The sequence below is a fragment of the Anser brachyrhynchus genome (genome assembly GCF_964034855.1).
Source record: "Anser brachyrhynchus genome assembly, chromosome: 2".
NCBI classification, from domain to species: Eukaryota; Metazoa; Chordata; class Aves; order Anseriformes; family Anatidae; genus Anser; species Anser brachyrhynchus.
This window is the reverse complement of record NC_137695.1, coordinates 20,150,726-20,169,140: the sequence shown is the minus strand read 5'-3', so window position 1 is coordinate 20,169,140 and position 18,415 is coordinate 20,150,726. Positions and strand designations below refer to the sequence as shown.

At 36.7% G+C, this 18,415-nt stretch overlaps 1 protein-coding gene across 7 annotated transcripts in view; it reads left to right on the top strand.

The window, feature by feature from the left end:
* The window catches only part of MLLT10 (MLLT10 histone lysine methyltransferase DOT1L cofactor), a 129,832-nt gene that overhangs the window by 68,823 nt on the left and 42,594 nt on the right, over window positions 1-18,415 (top strand). For all 7 annotated transcript variants that reach the window (XM_080579108.1, XM_080579107.1, XM_080579106.1 and 4 more), the window contains 2 exons: window positions 316-571; window positions 2,287-2,853. In XM_080579108.1, coding sequence (XP_080435234.1) covers window positions 316-571; window positions 2,287-2,853 — 823 coding nt within the window. The remainder of the gene's footprint in view (window positions 1-315; window positions 572-2,286; window positions 2,854-18,415) is intronic.

Genomic DNA, 18,415 nt, shown 5'->3' with positions numbered 1-18,415 from the left:
CATTACTGATTACTGATGTCTTGTATAGTAAAACTAATAGCTTTGTGTTAGCTGTGGTAGATAAGTCATCAAGTAGGCTTCCGCAGATTGCTCTAATTGGTAATAAATGATCTGACGGTATTGTCACTGAGCTAAATAATTAGTAACTGACTATTCTTTGTATAAAATAAACTATTTTAATTCCTGATTTAATTCTTAATTCTCTTTTAATTTAGTGGAAACTACAGCACCTGTAGCATTCTAGTTGTGTATATTGGTTGTTACAGGTGACCTTACATTTTCTTTTCTTGAATTCTTTTCTTATCACAACGCTAGACATACACAAGCACTAGCAACAACTCCATGTCAGGCTCCTTGAAGCGGTTGGAAGATACCACAGCTCGATTTACAAATGCAAATTTCCAGGAAGTTTCTACGCACGTTTCAAGTGGAAAAGATTCTTCAGAGGCTAGAGGGTCAGAGAGCAAAGGGAAGAAATCTGCAGGTCACAGCTCAGGTCAGAGGGGAAGAAAGCCTGGTGCTGGAAGAAATCCAGGAACAACTGTGACTGCAGCTAGCCCTTTTCAGCAAGGTATTAATCGTTCCACAGCAATACTTCTTTTGCTTTGACGTGAGTTAGACAGAAATCTTACATATTTAAAACAGATTACATATTGAGAAGTAGCTCATCCTTTATCCTCAATAATGAGAATGTTGTTTCACTTGGGAAAGCATAACTTTTTTCAGGAAAAAGTGTTTATTGTCACAACATGAAAAAGAAGGTCGTGCATCTTCAAAGGGCAAAGGTGATACTTTTGTTTAGGTTGTTAGGGTATTTTCTTTAACTGCTAAAAACCAGAAGTTTCTTATCTGCTGAAAAGTTGGTCTGGGGTAACATTCAGCATATGAAATTGAGTAGAGGGGTCTGTCTTAGCTCTTTAAGGGAATAATACAGATGTGTTTTAATTAGTCCATATTAGAACAAAACTGGTAATGTATAGGATGTGATGACTGCTAAATAATTTTTCAAGATAGATCTAAAATATACCACTTTCTTCAAAGTTAGAGATGTTGCTCATTGAGTTTTAATTTTTACTGTTATGCAACGAGCACTTCCAAATTTGTCTATTTTTCAGTATTTATTTTTTTTATTTGAAATACCAAAATGTTTTTTGTTTAAATTTTCAAAACTTCTAAAATTGTCTTCTAGAATTTCACATCTAAAGAAAAATCTTGCCCGCTGCAGGTGGCAAAATAGATCTTTATTATGTGCATGAAATTTCTTTAAAGCTGCGTTAAATTAATTTGATATGTTACTTAAAATACAGAACAACACCTTTAATGATTTTTAAATTAAAGTAGTGATATAAATTGTATTTTTAAATGAAATTATAAGTAATTTTTAATTGATAAAATGATAAAATACTAATTTCTAAAGGACTTTTTTCAATATCTAATGTCATATTTGGGAGTATTCTCTTGGTGGGATAGCAGTCACCAGTTAAAATTTTGGAAAACAGTACCCACATACACTCACCCCTAGAAAATTACTGAATGTCAGTGAAAATAAATTGGTGTTTGTATTTCCTAAGTTGCTTCATTTTCTGCCTTGCATGTGCTAATACAGTGTTGAAATGACTGCACTCCAAATATTACAGAAGCAATGCAATTCCATTACACAAAAGATCTGTATGATTCTCTGACAATGTAAAGAAGTCTTAAAATGCCAATTTTATACACTTTGCTCCACTTCCTTTCCTGTCCTTTTGAAAAATACCTCCTCTGTGGAACACCTCCTCAGCCAGGGTAAATTAAGTGCAATTGCTGTTCCCCTGACCTGTGTCAGACCCCTTATTTAGGTAGAATGGCAAGGAAGTTTGCAGGCACAGCGTAGATGTGATCACAGCACGTTTTATCAGCTGCCTTCTCTTTATTTGAAAGTGTTTAAAAGAAAAATCTTGCTGTGACTTATACTAAATGTTTGTTATGGTTTCAAAACGAGGGATATCAAAGGTGTGTTTTTTTAAAAAAAAAAAAAAAAGTTGTTATTCTCCTTTTATTCACTTTTACCTGGTTTGTGCCCTCAAACTTAATGATGAAAATCTGAGATTCAGATCCCCAGCAGAGGGGAGATCAACAGTAGAAACAGCGAGTCATTTTAAGAACAGATTCTTTAGCTCTTGGTGATGCTTTCCATGAAGTCCTTGTACTTGAGAGTTTTGTATTCTAAGATATTAATCTTTTCTGCTAGTTTTCATCAGCAACAGAAAAAAAAAATAATTTTTGTACTTTTTTCTTTTTCTTTAGGAAGCTTTTTGGGCACTCCTAGCAGCATAAAGTCATCTTCTGGAAGTTCAGTTCAGTCTCCCCAGGATTTTTTGAGTTTTACAGAAACAGATCTGCGAAATGATAGTTTCACTCATTCTCAACAGACTTCGTCAACCAAAGATGTACATAAAGGAGAGACTGGGAGTCAAGAGGGGGCTGTCAATTGTTTCACTTCCTTAATTGGTCTCCCTTCATCATCAGCTGTTTCCCAATCTAAAAACTTTGACAGCTCACCTGGAGACATAGGTAATTCAAGCCTTACTTCTACAGCATACAAACGAGCTCAAACTTCTGGAATAGAAGAAGAACCTGTAACAGAGAAGAAACGGAAAGGAAATAAGCAAAGTAAACACGGGCCTGGTAGACCCAAAGGAAATAAAAGTCAAGAAAGTATTTCCCATCTTTCAGTTTCTTCTGCTTCCCCAACTTCGTCTGTGGCTTCTGCTGCAGGAAGTGTGACGAGCTCTGGTCTTCAAAAATCTCCAACTTTGCTCAGGAATGGAAGTTTACAAAGTCTTAGTGTTGGCTCATCTCCAGTGGGTTCAGGTAGGCATTCATTGGAATTATTTTATTCTCTCGAAAGGCATCTTTGTTATTTTAGCCTTAATTCTGAGTATGCTTTTCAAGAACAGAGTAACATTTCAAGTATCTGGAAAGTCACATTAGGAAAAAAGTAAAAATTAAGAGTGTAACGGTTGGAAGAGTAAGTTTTGTTCCACAGATCGATACCAATGCATTGTAGGTGGCTATACTAGATTGGCATGTGTATTGACCTACATATGAGATGAATGCAGCTTTTGGGGCTGTGGGGGGAATAATAAGTTGCATGAAAATAGGTGCTGTGGAAACTGAGTGACAGGCTTAGCTAAATTAAGAGATAGTATATGCAGACTATATATAGTCTGTATGTTTTTTTTTTTTACTTAGAGAAAACAAAATCAGTACTCAGGCACGTTAGCTGTGCTTACTATCCCTCAATCTTTTTTTCTTTTTCAATTTAGCTCAATTAATTAGAAAAAAAAAACACAACAAAACGTATATATGGAGATATTAGTTTAAACACATAAGAGGATATTCTGAATCTGGACTCCTGTGTAGCCAGATGATGATTTCATGTCCTGGTGTGCTTTTTTCCAATTGAAATTGGCTGGTTTGTTCTTCCTCTGTTCTAAATGTATATACAGTTTGGGCTGTGAGAGGCTTTCTGTTTTCAGTAAATCTGTGTGTGGAGTGATATTGCAGAATACTGTATTTACTGAAGTCTGTCTTGCTTTGGAGTTTCCCTTGAGGTCTCTATATATTTGGTTGAAAACAATAGCAAACAAACAATCTGATACTCATAACTTGGAAATTTTATCATTTTTTATTGTTCTAGTTCTTTTTTTGGCTTCATTTTCCTTTTTTGAGGGCAAAGGAGAAATGAAACTTCAATATTTGGTTATGGGCAGGTTTTTATTCTTTTACATGTTTTCACTGTATGCAATATGTAGTGTAAAAATATATATGCTTTAAAAAACAGAGGCTTCATATTTGCTTCAGAATGAGGCAGATACTTAAGAACGACACCTTGATCTCAAAAATACTTAAGTCTTTGGTAGTTGTAGGCAAATGATGATTTTTATTAAGGGTAATAATAGCAGTAGCAATGGAAGGTATTAAAAAAGTGTTTTTCCTGCATAGAAATTGATAGGACGAAACGGTATGTGACAAAACTTCCTAGCTCACTGTCCATCTTTTTGATTAAAGTGCAGTTTTAGAAACACGTTAACCTCATACTTGTTATGGTCAGAGCTCACCCAACAGTGTTAGATAAGTATCCTGATGATTTGAGTCTAAACTTTCTTATTCCTCTATAATCCATTTGAGGTGGATTATGTATTACATCTGAGGTAACAGATGGAAGTACAAGCTCTTATTTTGAAGAAAATGACCTGTATTTCCTGCTTTATAATTGTCCCGGAGTATTCTGGTCTCGTCAGCTGCTACAACAGGCCTTTTTCTGGCCAGGTCCATCCTTGCTTCCTTTGTCCTCTTTGTTAGATCTCGTTCCTCCATATGTTTATAATGTTAAACACATTGTGTGAAAAGCTTTGAAATACATGGATGGGAACACCATATAAGTTTTATTAAAGTTATCATGATATGAAGCCTAGAATTTCATCTCTGTTAAGCACACTTAGATTCTTGCTCCCCAGCATTAGCCCTGCCCTCCAAACCAGCAGTATTTATAAAGGTGCTGAAGAACATATGTATAAACAAGCAACCTCCCCCTCCCCAAAACAAAACAAAAAAGGCCACAAAACCCAAAGAAGCAAAACCAGATGGGAAATCTGCCTTTGAGCTCCAAATTCATCCACAAGCTTATGTTTGAGTCTGGGCATATTGTTTTAATGTACTCTTCTCCCTGTTTTCCTCTCTTTCTTTTGGTTGTAGTGCTGCTTTCCTCACTTCATCATAAGCATTTTCTGGGTTTAGCAGTCCATTTACAATTTTGTTACAATGAGGAAGGGCATATGAGTGTTATCAGTATTATCAGAAGCATACATCTTCTCGTGTATGATATGCTGATTTTTCCCCTCCTTTGAAATGTCTGTATGTTGTCCAGTAACAAAACAGGACAAGTGAACCTGAACTATTTGAACCAAATATCATGTAAATGCAGTGAGAAGAAATGTAGAGGAAGTCGAGCCAAAAAGTTCATACTGAATCGTACTCGGCATTATTGTATTATTTTAAAGAAGCAGAATCAGGAACTGAGTGAGACCATGCTAAGTAAAGCATTTGAGACGCTTTGTCAACAATTTCCTCCCCCCCTTTTTTTTTAATTTCCTTACGAGTTATAGTTATCTTAAACTATCATTCTTCCTCCATTCTGTTAAGTCTGTTTGTCAAGATCCATAAAAATTACAAAAATCATTCCAAATGTGTGATAATCCTATTCACAGTTTATGTTGAAATTAGATGATAGATGAAGGAAAGCTCATTTAAAAAAAGTAATGCCAATTCATCATGTGCTATTTATGCATGTTCCATAAAACTGTCATTCAGAATAAGTGCATGCAGCTCATTTTGTGAAAACATTTGTCATCTCCAAACTTCGTTCAGGTCCACAGAACTTCTGTTTTACTGCTTGGTAAGATGAGAGATATACAATTAATAGTATAAGGCCATGCAATTAAAAGCCGGTACAACGCTCAGATTTTATTACAGTTGCCACGCCACTGATCTGGTATTTCTGAAATTTCGAGCACGTGAATTTTTCACTCCTAATGCTCTATGCAACTTTAAATGAGACACTGTATGCATTAGTTTGTTTGACAGTTCACTTACAGAAAGGAATGTAATTTAAAAAATGAAGTAAAATTTAAATGGTAGGGTAATAAAGAATTTTTATATTCAATTAACACTTTAATAATACATCTCTCCCTGTTAAAAATATAGCTACTTTAGCCAATAGCAGCTAATTTACAAACCACACCTATTTTCCTGGTGGAAATTCACAGGCACTGTAAGTTTGTGGAGTAAGACATGAGTCAGTTGTCAGTGGGAGTTATATATGGCTGATAATGCTTTTCCCCAAAGTGGATTTTGTCTGTTCGCTGTGTACTGTAAATTATGACTGTTCTTCAGAGTGATTTCAGGATCTGATTTAGTTTTTCTTTCAACTTTAAAATTCATTTTAGTTGTATTCACAGGATTAGGTTCTTTCTGAGCGTCCTTCTAGGGAATAATCCTTAAAGATTTCTAGTCCTTCTAGCTTTCCTAGTCAGATTACTGGTTGTAGAACAGCCATCCCTTCTGCTGAAGATTTTCCTTCTTTTTGCAACAATGGTAATTAAAAAAAACATGGAGTTTTCATCCTGGCATTGGAAGAAATGAATAGCATCTTGTTCCATTGCTTACCTGTGCAAATAGTAGCAAAATAGATCAAATAGGTTTCTTTTACCATATTTGCATTTTAATTCAGTGGTAGTGCAGAAATTAATAGTGTGGTTCACGAGAAGAAAGATGAGTTAGGGTAAATAATTTTCACACATTCTTTGTTTTTCCGTTAAGCTGCTTAGACAGGCTTTGGCCCCTCTGTTTGGAATGCACTCCAGTGAGCGAAAAACTTAGGGAACTTAGCAATAGGAAAAAATCCACTTTGTGGCATGCAGTGCCTTCTGACTCTTGTGGGGTAATGCAGCAAGGTAAAATGAAAAGCAGTCAAGTGTCAGAAATAAATCAAACTTTGTCTTTTATGGTAGGTAAAGTTCTTGCAGTTGTTCTGCGCAGATACTTATTGCTAGAGGAACGGCAGTGCTTTAAGCAAATAGGGATGCCTCTCCATCTCTTCCAGTTCCGTTCTTGATTTCAAGCGTACAGCAAATTTTATAGTGTCAAGTGTTGCTAAGGGACCACTTGTTTCGATATTTGAAATACCACATAATATTTTTATGCCCTTCTGAGTACTTTTAGGATTTAAAAGAACCTGTAGAGCCCCCCGCCCCTTCCAAATTGGTCTTCAAAGTGATGAGACCATGCTTTCCGGAATTCCTTTGTCACAGTTCAAGCAACCTTGTTATTAGATCCTATGTTTTTATTTCTGTAGCAGATGTGTTCTACTCTTGACCAGTTTTCCAAATGCTCTGGTTGGTCATACTAGACAGTTTTTACAATGAAGGACTTATCCAAACCCAGTATTGTACTTCAATATAGCAATATTTCAAATTCTGGCTTAGAAACAGTAGGTGTTTTTTGGCACAGGCCCCTCTGGTTTTATCTTACGCTTCACCCAGTCTAATTTTCAGCTTTGTATAGGAGTTTACTAACCGCTTCAGAATAGCCAATGTATTTTAGTCGTCTTTCCCATGTGGTTTTAGCAGTGATGATTCCTCAGCTATTTGTTAGGCTGCTATGCAAGGAGATGATCTTACCGTTAAGCTCATTGCTGTACTGATGATAGAAGAGAAAGCTGAGCTTCTAAGCAGATAAGTAACTTGGAGTCATTCTCATGGAGTTCGAGTCCCTCAGAATTCATGCTCAATCTTCATGACGTTATGTTTAAATTCCCCTGTAGCCTTTGACTTACAAGCTAAATCTATCAGGGGAAAGAGTTCAGATAAAAATGTTCTGAAACGGTTTGTGCTGTTGTTAATCAGCTAGGTGCCCCAGAAGCCAAAGCAGAAAAAGAAATTTTACTGTGTTAAAAAGCCTGTTAGTATTCCAGATAGGGGAGGGTGGAAGGGACAAAGAGATAGTCATAGATATTAATGACCTTTAGGACTAAGCAGGCTGTGTAGGAAACACAGAAGGAAGAATTCTTGTCCAAAGTTCTTACTGAGATGTTTTGGAAATCTGCTCTTGTCACCCCTGTGGCACTCATTTCAAGAAGTGATAGTGAAGTTATATTACTTTAAATTATTTCATAGATAGTACAACTAGTAGAGTACTTAATTAAAACTTTCTGAAAAACAAACAAACTGAGCAGAAAGATGCAATAATTTGTAGATTACTGTATTTAATTCTAATACTTATTTTCTCCTAAAATATAAATACGGAACAGTTGAGAAGAGACATAAAATGTTCAAGTTTTTTCAAATGACCTTTTCAGAGAGTGTCTTAAGCTCTTTGATAGACTGAAAAGTCCTGGAGACTATTTCAGTTTACAAAATGGTTACAAATCAGTGTGATCGTAATTGTTGTGTGGGAAGAATTAGTATTTTTGATCAAGAATTTTCCATTGATAATTGCATCACGACAGAAAAACAAAAATGCAGACCTATAGTGTTACTTACATGGGTTACTGTGAGCAAGAAGTCTTCAGCCTTTCCAGCGGGAGGTCTCTAGGGTGCCCGACCTGCCCTGGGATCAGTAGTTTGTGCATCAGCTCCCCTGTGAATGGTGCAAGAATTTAGAAACTGTTGAAGTATCGTTTTGAAATGAAACTTGATTTCAGAGAAAAGAGGAAAAAAAAAAAAAAAGGAAAAAAGCACACATTTTTCCTCCCCCAAAGAATTGTAGAAAAATTTGAGTAAAAACAGGTACAAGGGCTTTCTGAAGCGATTATGTTTTCCAGGAAGGTGGAGGTAAGTTAGAACAACTAAAGTGTGGGTTGCAGGTCCAGCTGCTTAGGTCTGCTTACAGCAGAGAAATTCTTGGCATCTGTAGAAGTGATTTCACCTGACTAGTTAACTGTTGTATGAGAAGCTGAGTGTCTGGCAGGTTAAAATGTATATTTTGAAGATTACTTACTTGAAACTAGATTCCCAAATTATAGTGTCACTCTGGGCATTAGTTTCTAGTTACATTTCAAAATCTATCATACCTCTATATATTTTTTTAAAAATGATGGTGTACTTATGGTGCTCTGGTAATCAACAGCGAATGGTATATTTAAATTGCTATGTACTTTTGATACATCTTGGATTTTAAAAAAAAAGTACACGGGAAAGTGGATATTTTCCTGAGTTCCCTCTTACGTCTTTCATTTAAAAACAAAATGCAGAAGTTTTTGTTAGTTCTTCATTTCTGCAGAAAGAAGTAATCTTTTTTTTTAAACAACTGAGCAGAAAGATGCAATAATTTGTAAATTACTGTTTGAAGCTGTTTTTATTCAAGCTTTGCCAATTTTCTACCCAAGTACGAATTTCATAATTATTAAAATAAATTCTGTAGGTCTAGATTTTTGCCTATAAAGAATTATTTGCACAATTAGCATCTAAATATGATGTATGCGCAAGGTAATAAGTACCTGTATGAATACTTTGTTCATCGTTGGCTATGTCTGTACTAGCAGAGAAGAAAATGGACTGGGCTTAAAGGTTTGTTCCGTCGCTGTGCTTGCTGCTTTTCAAACTGAGTTAAAAGTCTTGTTCGATGGGGGGGGAGGTTTTCAGAGAAGCCTATCATTTTTTTCTGAACTGTACTTTTAGGTTATTTTTGGCCTGTTGTAAGCCTACCATATGCTGTGTATTTGTTAGGGTTTAGTCTCGAATTCTTAATAAAAAATTGCTTATTTGAGGTGAGGGTAGTCTGGGCAAACTATACTACATGGATGAGAACTAGCTGGCAGCTTTGCTCTTACTGTTGCCTGCATAGTGAACAAAAAGAAGTGTTCAGTTTTCCTGAAGTTGATTATCTTTGCAGATGCATTCAGTAAAAGTAGGTAGTGTTATTATATTTTTTTAAAAAAGGGAAAAAATATACTGAAACTTCTAATTTTGAGCTTGGATTATGTCTTTTTTTGTCTCTTTTTATAAAACTAAGAATTAAAATTTAAATTGAGAGAGGGGAACAAGGAGATGCTCTGAAACAATAAAGATTTCTCTCATATCAGATGCCATTGTTGAACGTGGTATTTGTTCTGAAGGTGTATATCTTTTGTGAAAGATCGAGCAAATCTTTAATGAAATTCTCTTGCTGTGTGGAAAAGAAGTGAGATACAGGTGTTGTTTCCATACTTGTAACTGCTTAGTTCCCAGGATCTCCTTTTAAAATTACACTTTTGAAAACCTCTTCATTTTGACATCATTTTGTACGTGTGTGTATACTTTTAAATTAAAATGTACATCCTTGAGTGTGAACACTTTCCAGCATCTGGAGCCAATTTACCGGAGTACGGCATTCCTTGTAAGTCAAATGCAAGATAGCCATCAGCCTTTTACCTCCATAAAGTCTGCGAAAGGTGACAGGAGAGCAGAAAGCGTGTGGGCGGGAGGAGGGAAAGAAGAGGCTCGACTGTAAAAGTGGTAGTGCTTTAGTTGCTTTTGGTTTGTTTCTTGTCTAACCCTCCTTAAAAAACGTACTTTTCAGATCGTACAGGCTTTCAGGTCTTTCAAAAATCAAGCTTAGCTGAAAACCAGTAAAGGATGTGTATGTGCTGGTAGTATTTGCAGGTTTTTGTACCTCTGAAGACTGGCCAATTCCTGTGGTAAAACTGCTCTTTTTGCTGCTGTTCTCAGTCAGAGAGGAATTGTACTTAGCGGTTAAATATTATATTTGATGTGAAGAGAAGAGGTGCAGTATCAGAAGGTAAACTGTGACTGGAAGCTGTTTCAGGATTAAGATCAGAACGAGTAACTTCTGTGGAAGAGGCTCTGATGTCTAGAACCTGTGGTAGTTTATTGTAATCCTTTCTGAGACTGGAAAGTTCTAAAAAAGAAAACACAAAGGCAAACAACACCACAAAACAAGCAAAAACCTAACGTAATATAGTGGTATGAGGAAGGTTAGATACCTTAAAATAATTGAGGTTTTAACTGAAAGAATGGGGACAAGCCCATTAAGACTTCAAATGTACAGATTCCTGTTCTGATGTACAGCTCCTCTCAGAAGCTCTACATTGTTTTTAAACAGATAGGCCAAGCCTCTGATTATCAGCTGCCCCTTTCCCTGTGCTTCCTTGGTGTTCAGATAATTTATTTTGGTCTCTTAAACAGGTTGAGTTGGGAAGATAGGAGTAAGGACCTAAGGCTTTCAAAGCTCCTCATAGCCTGTGCTGTTGTGTGGTACTGTGTGTGTGGCTTGCTACCACGTTAGGGCACACGTACTGCAGGAATTCTTGCTCCGTAGTGAAATATTGGGATATTTGAAGCCAGGCAGTGTGGATGCTGACAAACTGAACACCTAGCTCTAGTTAAAATGTTAGGAACCACATTTTTTTTTTTGGTGTAGCTTTTACGGATAAGATTGAAGATTCAATAGATTTTGTATTTTACAACACTTTAAAATGGAAAACCATGTAGAATCCAGCATCTGTTGAGACAATAATTTGGCTTAGCTACACTAACTGGCAATATATCCCTGTGCCTTTTAACTGTATGTCACTTCCTGATGCTTCATAAATGGTACCTCTCCTCGTTGCTTACAACCCGCAGGATCTTTGTGTTGATTCAACTGGATGCAAGCCCGTTTTCAATAAATCTGCCCAGCATAAATAAAATGCAGAAAGTTGGCACAGATAAGCCAACAATGTATTTCCAGAAGATTGTTCAAGTAAACTTCTCTTTCAGGAGTATTAGGCATAATTTAAAAAATATTGTAGGAGTTCTATATGCAGTTATGCTGTACATAAGTGTACTGTCAAAATACGTAGCAAAGTAGTATTTATAAGAGCACGTGTGGTGGTAATGCAAGAAATAGTAAGTGAAACTATTTTATACTGATAGAAAAGCTGCTGCATTTCTAATCCCGATCTGGACTTTAAAATGGAATTTTTGCCAGTTTGAACTGAACTGGGATTTAACAATTAGTTTGGATATAAACTCACTACTTCATATTGTTCTTATTATACTTCTAGTTTTTATTCAGCTTTTAAGTAGAGTTCTTTTTTTGGTATCAGTTGGTAGATAATGTAAGGTGTTTGCAAGAAGACCATCAGGATAACATAAAAATGTTAATTTTGAATGTGATCTAGCTTGCTGTGTCTTTTTGAGAGAGTTATATGCAGAGGTTAAAAAAAAAATGCTGGGAGTTCTCCTTAGACTAAGTAACTTGAAATACTGTTCCCCCCAAAAAACAAACAGACAAACAAAAAAACAGTGAACCTCTCTGGTCTTTAGAACTGTATAGTTCTAGGAACTTTGATTGAGAAGAGATTTATGAAAGCTGTAAGCAGAGCTGAAGAATATTAGCGTGGGTCTGGGGATTTTACATGAGTAATCCTATCATTTCACTTGTTCTTGACTTATTTAATGCCTATTTCCCATTTGTTGTTTTATACACTTAGGAGAAGGATTTCCTGACAGGAATGACTAGAAGTTGCAAGTATTTTTTAACCAAAAAGCAACCCATAAGCCATTAATAAAGTTTCTTTCATGTAAAAATATCAAATGCAGATTAAAAAAAAAAGTGTGCAATAACTATTACAGGCTGGTTCCTAATCTGAAGAATTTAGTGGTTGATTAGAGCAAATAAAGTCCTATTGGGGTAGAAAATCAGTAGACCTTCTTTCTGTTGTAGGATTAGTGGTAAGCGTGGAATTTACTTTTTGTATGCATAAGCAATTCTCTTAAAAACAGGTAATGAGCAGTAAAAGGGTGGTGACTCAGATGTAGGTGGTGATACGCAGTCAGTTCTGATATATATTGAAACTGAAATTAATAAACTGGAAGCAACGAAGTCTTCCTGACATTGTGAACAGCATTGGTTCTAAGGAATAATAATTGTGAGCTTTTAAAGCAAGCAATAGCAGCTACCCTAAGGACTAGGTGAGGTTTTCAAAGGAAGGACTCAGCCGTGACTGGGAATAGGCAAGCATAGATAGAAATAAAACAGTGTGAAATACAATATTAAAGCTTATATTTTTTGGCACATATGATCACTATTCACCATCCCTAACCTCTCCTGACATTTCAGCTTGCTGGAGTTCAATGGCTTGGCTGTACACTGTGGGAGAAGACTGGGTGGCTGGGGTGGCTCTTCAGTGAGGAGTCAGGAAAAGGCAGCTGCCAGGAGAGGCACTTGTACCGGGAACCCAGACAGTAGCTCTTCTTTCCATCCAGGATAAAACATCTTTGTCGTCTTCTACCTTCTACTTATGTATGGTTTGGGGGTGGGAACTGTACTTTTTCTGTTCTATGTTGAAGCTTGAGGAGAGTCTAGGATGAGCTTCGTTAGTCGTCTTGAATAGGAGGCACAAGGAGGGCTGACCTGGTGTTGGCCCTTCATCGTAACTGTACACAGTTGGCATTAGGACTGTTTGTTCCAAAGGAGTCAGGTTAAGCAGGATGCTTGCTTGCTAGGATTCCTTACATCTTCTCTCTAGGTTGAATATCAGTAACTATTGTTCTCTTCTGCGAATCCACCTTTTCCAAGAATTTGCCTAAAAATTTTTTGAAACCATTCATGCTGTTAATACCTGAAACATGGTAGGTGAATTCCATGTTTTTGTGTGGTATAAGGAGGTATAGGATCTTCTTACTCCCTATCAGCAATCTTAAGGATTTAAAAAACAGCAACAACAAAAAACTTTCGAAGTGAAGGTCAAAGGTGAATCCTTTCATGACATATTTATGTAGCACATGCGTATTGAGAGAAGTTCATTCTGATAAACACAGTAGCAGATTATTAATGTCTAATAAGTGTCCAAGAATCAGTACTGTTCTTTTAAGGATTTAGTAGACCAGAAATGTTTAAAAGGACTTTTTGTCCACGTGTAATAGTTGCAGTCAGGAGAAGTCACACTGCAGCTTGTTCCTCTCATTTGTCTTTAGCTCTGCTCTCCAGTTGCCACACAACTGCTTGTGTTAACCCTATATCGTCGACAAGGTCTACGGAATTGTTTTGTCAGCTCTTTAACCATATCTCTTCCTAATTTGTCTCTAAAGTACGTGTCCTGTAGTAGTAAATTATTCACTGGGGTATATCTGGTGTATTCTGCTTGAAGACTCTCTGAAAGGTCTGAGTGATGTTTGGGAACACGATGCGTGTGATGGTTCGGGTTAGTGGCAGTCCCTGTGTTGTATAATTTTAAAGAAACAATCAAAAATTACAGCATCAGGCAATCCAGGGTGTGCTTGTTTAAGGGAAGAAAGATGATGATAAAACTAAAGGCTACTTAAATTTGAAAGAGGCTTTCCTTAGTACTGACAGCAATGGTGGATCAAAATGGCTGCTGTTTCTTCTGTGGAAAAATTGAGCATAACTGGAACGAATCGGTATTATAATCAAATAATGGCTGGGCAGAGTAAGTGTGGGTGAAATGCTTCAGCTCTTAAGGGTGGCAGACATCAGTAGCAGCCTGTCCGCTACACCTGAGTCAGAATTATTCCCGATAGTTTAATTTATACGAACACAGTCAAGCCATATTATCTCTGCATTTTAGTGAGATTATATATATGTATAACCATGTAAAGTAGTACTTCTGATTTTTAAGAGAATTTTTATACAGTGTTATTAATTCACTTAAAATCTGTTGAGGAAGCTAAAATCACTCATTTCATTTTTATAAGATTCATTGGTTTTCATCAAGATTCATCCAGGATTTTGTATGTTGTGGCTTTTTTCTCTAACACAATCTCAAAAAACAGTAGTTTTTCTTTTTTTTTTAAACTTTATAGACTTGTTGTGTAGTGATGTGGCAATTATAGTCAGTATTGCTGTTTTCTTCTGGTACTATTTTTTTTCCCATGGAAGTATCTTAGGCTAGTTACTAAAAATTAGGCAGTAGGTAAAACATGTAGGTAAAAAATGATTTTCAAAAATTATTTCTAAATTAATTGTAATTTTTCTTGTATCAATGGCAAAAGTTAAAATTTGGCTTTAATTCATTTTTTTTGATTCCTGATGTTCAGAAAAACCTGGCAGTTTAAAGGAAAAATAAAAGGCTAGCGGTCTTTGGTAGCTGCCAGTTGGGAGAATAAAGAAAAAAAATAAGACATAAATGACAGTCGTCTTGTTAGAATATGAACATTAATAGGTAATTAATATTACATCAGATGTCGGAGGCTGATGCTGCTAAAAAAAAATCACCCGTGGAAATATTGCAGGGGTGTTCACTGTACGCTGGCACTCAAAAATCATTCATTCTATCATCTTGTCAAAACAGACACACATGCTGAGGGCTTTATTCGTTGTTAGCGTGGAAAAATGAATGGGTAAATTGAAAATAATGTGTAGTTGTGAGTTCATCATCCTAAGTATGAGTAAAGGGGTGATGCAAGTGGAGGTGGCGTGCCGTCAGCGTGAGTGCCGTCACCTTGGGACTGGGCATCAAAGTGCTGGGTCACCGCGGAGGCTGAACTCCGGAGACTTCCAGCTGCCCAGCAGAGGAGGAGAGTATTCATGGTCACTTCGTGGGCAGAGACCTGTGCTCTCAAGGTGGCAAAAAAAAAAAAAAAAAGTGCTTGAAGGAAAGGAAGTTCATGTGAGCATCTCATGCTGGAAGTTCTTTCTGGGCGTCCGAGCCCCTCCTCAGCTGGTCTCCCTAAAGCCCGGGAGGGACGAATTGCTTTGTGTTCACCTATCGATCTATCGCTGAAGCAGGAGGGATGCCTCGTGATTAAAATTAGCGAGGCAGCTTCAGTTGAAGTTTCTAAATTTGTTGCGGACAATGAAATTAAAATCGGTCTTTTGTTGGGGAGACTGATCATCCCGGGGAAGGCTTTGACTTTTTATTTGCAGCGGGAGCTTTACAATGCAGCTAATTGGCGTGTGCTGGCATGTTCTCATTGTACCAGGCGTTTAAAAGCTAACAAACACTGACAAAAGAAATATAAGTAAGAAATTACAGCGGATAGAAATAAATCCATTTTACAATTTGAGCTACTGTAAATGATCAGAGCTCTAATACAAGAAAGATGTATTCAGGTATATTATTGTTCACTGAAATTCCTGTCTATACATATATTCTTTTGTGTGTCTGTTAAACATGATCTTAACATGAAGCCCTTTTTCTCCTAACTCAAAAGCTTTCTCGAAGTTGATGAATACCATACATAATGGTAAGTTATATTAGAATCTTTTTCAGAGGTTCATTTATCACAAAGGGTAGCCTTTTGTAGAAAATCCTGATTGAAGGTCTGCATATTCTATTGATTGGGTGAAATACGGGTCTGCAGTGAGTCAATTGTTCGGTACTTGAGTGAAAACTTTGTAGATTGTCTGCAGGAGCCTGATAGGTCAATAGTTCCTCAGTTCTCCTTTGATGATCTTTTTGTATGTGCGCAGTAAAATGATAACAGTTTTATTCTCGTTCTGAGATTCTTTTCTTTAATTTTGTGAATAGTGTTTCTAGTTCTTCTTCTGCGCTCCATTCATAGGTGTGTTACAGGGGTATCTACCTCAGGAATTCTCCCACTTACTTTCCTGACTACTTAAATTACTACAAGTAATGCATGTGAAGGTATCCGTGTTTAGTCCCTTCTTTGTTCTGACAGCCCAGTGCTGCCCGTTTGTGCCATTGCTAACGGTACTATCAGTTTCACAGGGAGCAATATTGAATCTTTAATGTATCTGATTGCAGCTTCCCTCTAGTATTCGGTATTAGCTTTGTACCCCTAGTTCTGTATTCACTCATACTGAGTGGAAATGAAATATAGCTTATTAAATTAGAACTTGGTTCACTTTTTCAAGGCTTTTGTTCATTTATAGGAAACAATCGTAGCTATATTCACAAGTTACTGAAAGATTTTTGGGGGAATATTTACAGCTAAAACCCTCTCATGAGGATAGTTTTGAAGATGATCAAGCTTATTTCTCAATGCTGTATTTAATTGGCATCAGGAAATCTAGTGGTAAAAATTGGAGTTTTTTCTTTTTTCAATTGGTGTTGGTCAAACAATGATTTTCTTGTATGTGTACGTTGGAAGAGCAGTGCTGTATGCATCGTAAATTGTATTGACATGGAGTTTAGCATATGCAAAAGAAATGAAATGTTTAAACTTTGCATGATGAAGTTCTTCACATTTTAAGCCAGCAATCATTAAGATTTTATAGGACTTCTGCTTTTCACACTGTTGGAGCCACAAATTACGTGTTAGGCAGATGTCTGTAGTGGTGGGTCTCTTTTTTTATATATTAAAAAAAAAGTTTATATTTCATAGTCTACATGTGATGAGAAATACTGAAATTTCTCTAGATTTGCTTTGCTTTAGTAAAGTAGGTTTAGCTTTTTTCCTTTTGATATAGGGTTTCCCTCTCACTCTCCCAGGTGTACAGTGCTCTGAACCAGCTTTGAGATGAAGGAAAGCAAGCTCACCATTTTTCTGAACAAAAATAAAACACCTGAAGGGTATCTGACAAAGTGTGCTGAATTTGGACTTGGTGAGTTTCTGCTGTTTTATAAGCAGAGCATTTTTGCTGTTTAATGTCGAAGAGGTAGAGGTTCACAAGGGAATGCAGAATAGAAATTGATGGGACACCATCTGTTGTTACTTCTTTCCACGTTGCATTTTTTTCAGAACTGATTGTCTATTTGTAACTGTAGCATAGAACTTCGAAGGGCATAGATGGAAGTGGTTACTTTATGTTGTGTGCTTTCTTGTTAAGCTTTGTAGGAACTCATTCTTGTGGGCCAGCATAATTGTTACGTATGTGTTCATTTCAGAACAGTGTTTGGACAGGGTTTATCAACTAATCTGCCCATTTTTTGGTGTGTGTGTGTGTGTGCACATGCACGTGTGTTTGAGTCTTTTAGCTGCCTTCCCATGTTTCTTTAAATAAAATTTTAAAGTTAGTTTCTTCCCCTCCTTCCCAAACCCCGTCTTGCAGGTTTTTTTTATAAACATCAAGGAAAGATTGTGCAGTATGTATAGGACAGAAAGAAGCTACTAAAACTTGAGATGGATATTTAGTATTTAGTTTACTCCAACAACATCATCATCTGACTCATAATCTGAGTCTGAGGCGTTTGTATTGTCTATAAGAGTTTTGATGGAGGCAGTGTATCAGGAGCTCATTTTTCGTTGCACTGAGTTTGTTGGCTGCCTATCAGCAAGAACGTACCAAAAAGAAAAAAAATGAAAGCTTTGGCTTGAATGGAGATGACTACAAGTTTGAAAGAGTTCTGTTTGATAGCTCTGGTTAGTATTAAGGTGATGGTTGAAACCAGCGAGTTGAATTTCGTGCTGACAAAGTGTAAAGGAAGAAGGACGACACGTAAAGGCTTCAACACGTTTGAAAGAGTTGGTTGAAAAGGAGGACTAAGAAATGGAGTCATGCAAGCTACATCTTTCAATAAAAATATGTCTTAATAAAAGGGAGTCAGGACACTTGCAGACAGAAGTGGTCCACTGCATTTTTGTCAGTAAGAGACAGTACTCAGTTCTTTGGTTCTTGGTTTTGGTAAATATTACGGTCAATTTCTTATATTTTGCATACTTTTTGTGTTTTAAAAAATGCATTTGAGAGATCTGAAGTTTTCACTTTTATTCATGGTGTGTCAGCTTCGTGCTTTGTGCTTCTTAGTCTTACTCTGGACCTTCCAGTCACTTTCTCTATTTGACCTTGAAGTCTCATCTCTTCTACGCCATGTTTTATCACTGGAAAGCAGGAGGAGGGGATGCAGGCTTACATGTCTGCTGGGGGATTTTAGGGCATACTTAAAAAAACAAAACAAAACACCTACAGCTATGGGGAGCAATGACCTGAAGGTTGTAATTTCATGTTAAGAGCTAGCTGTAAATTG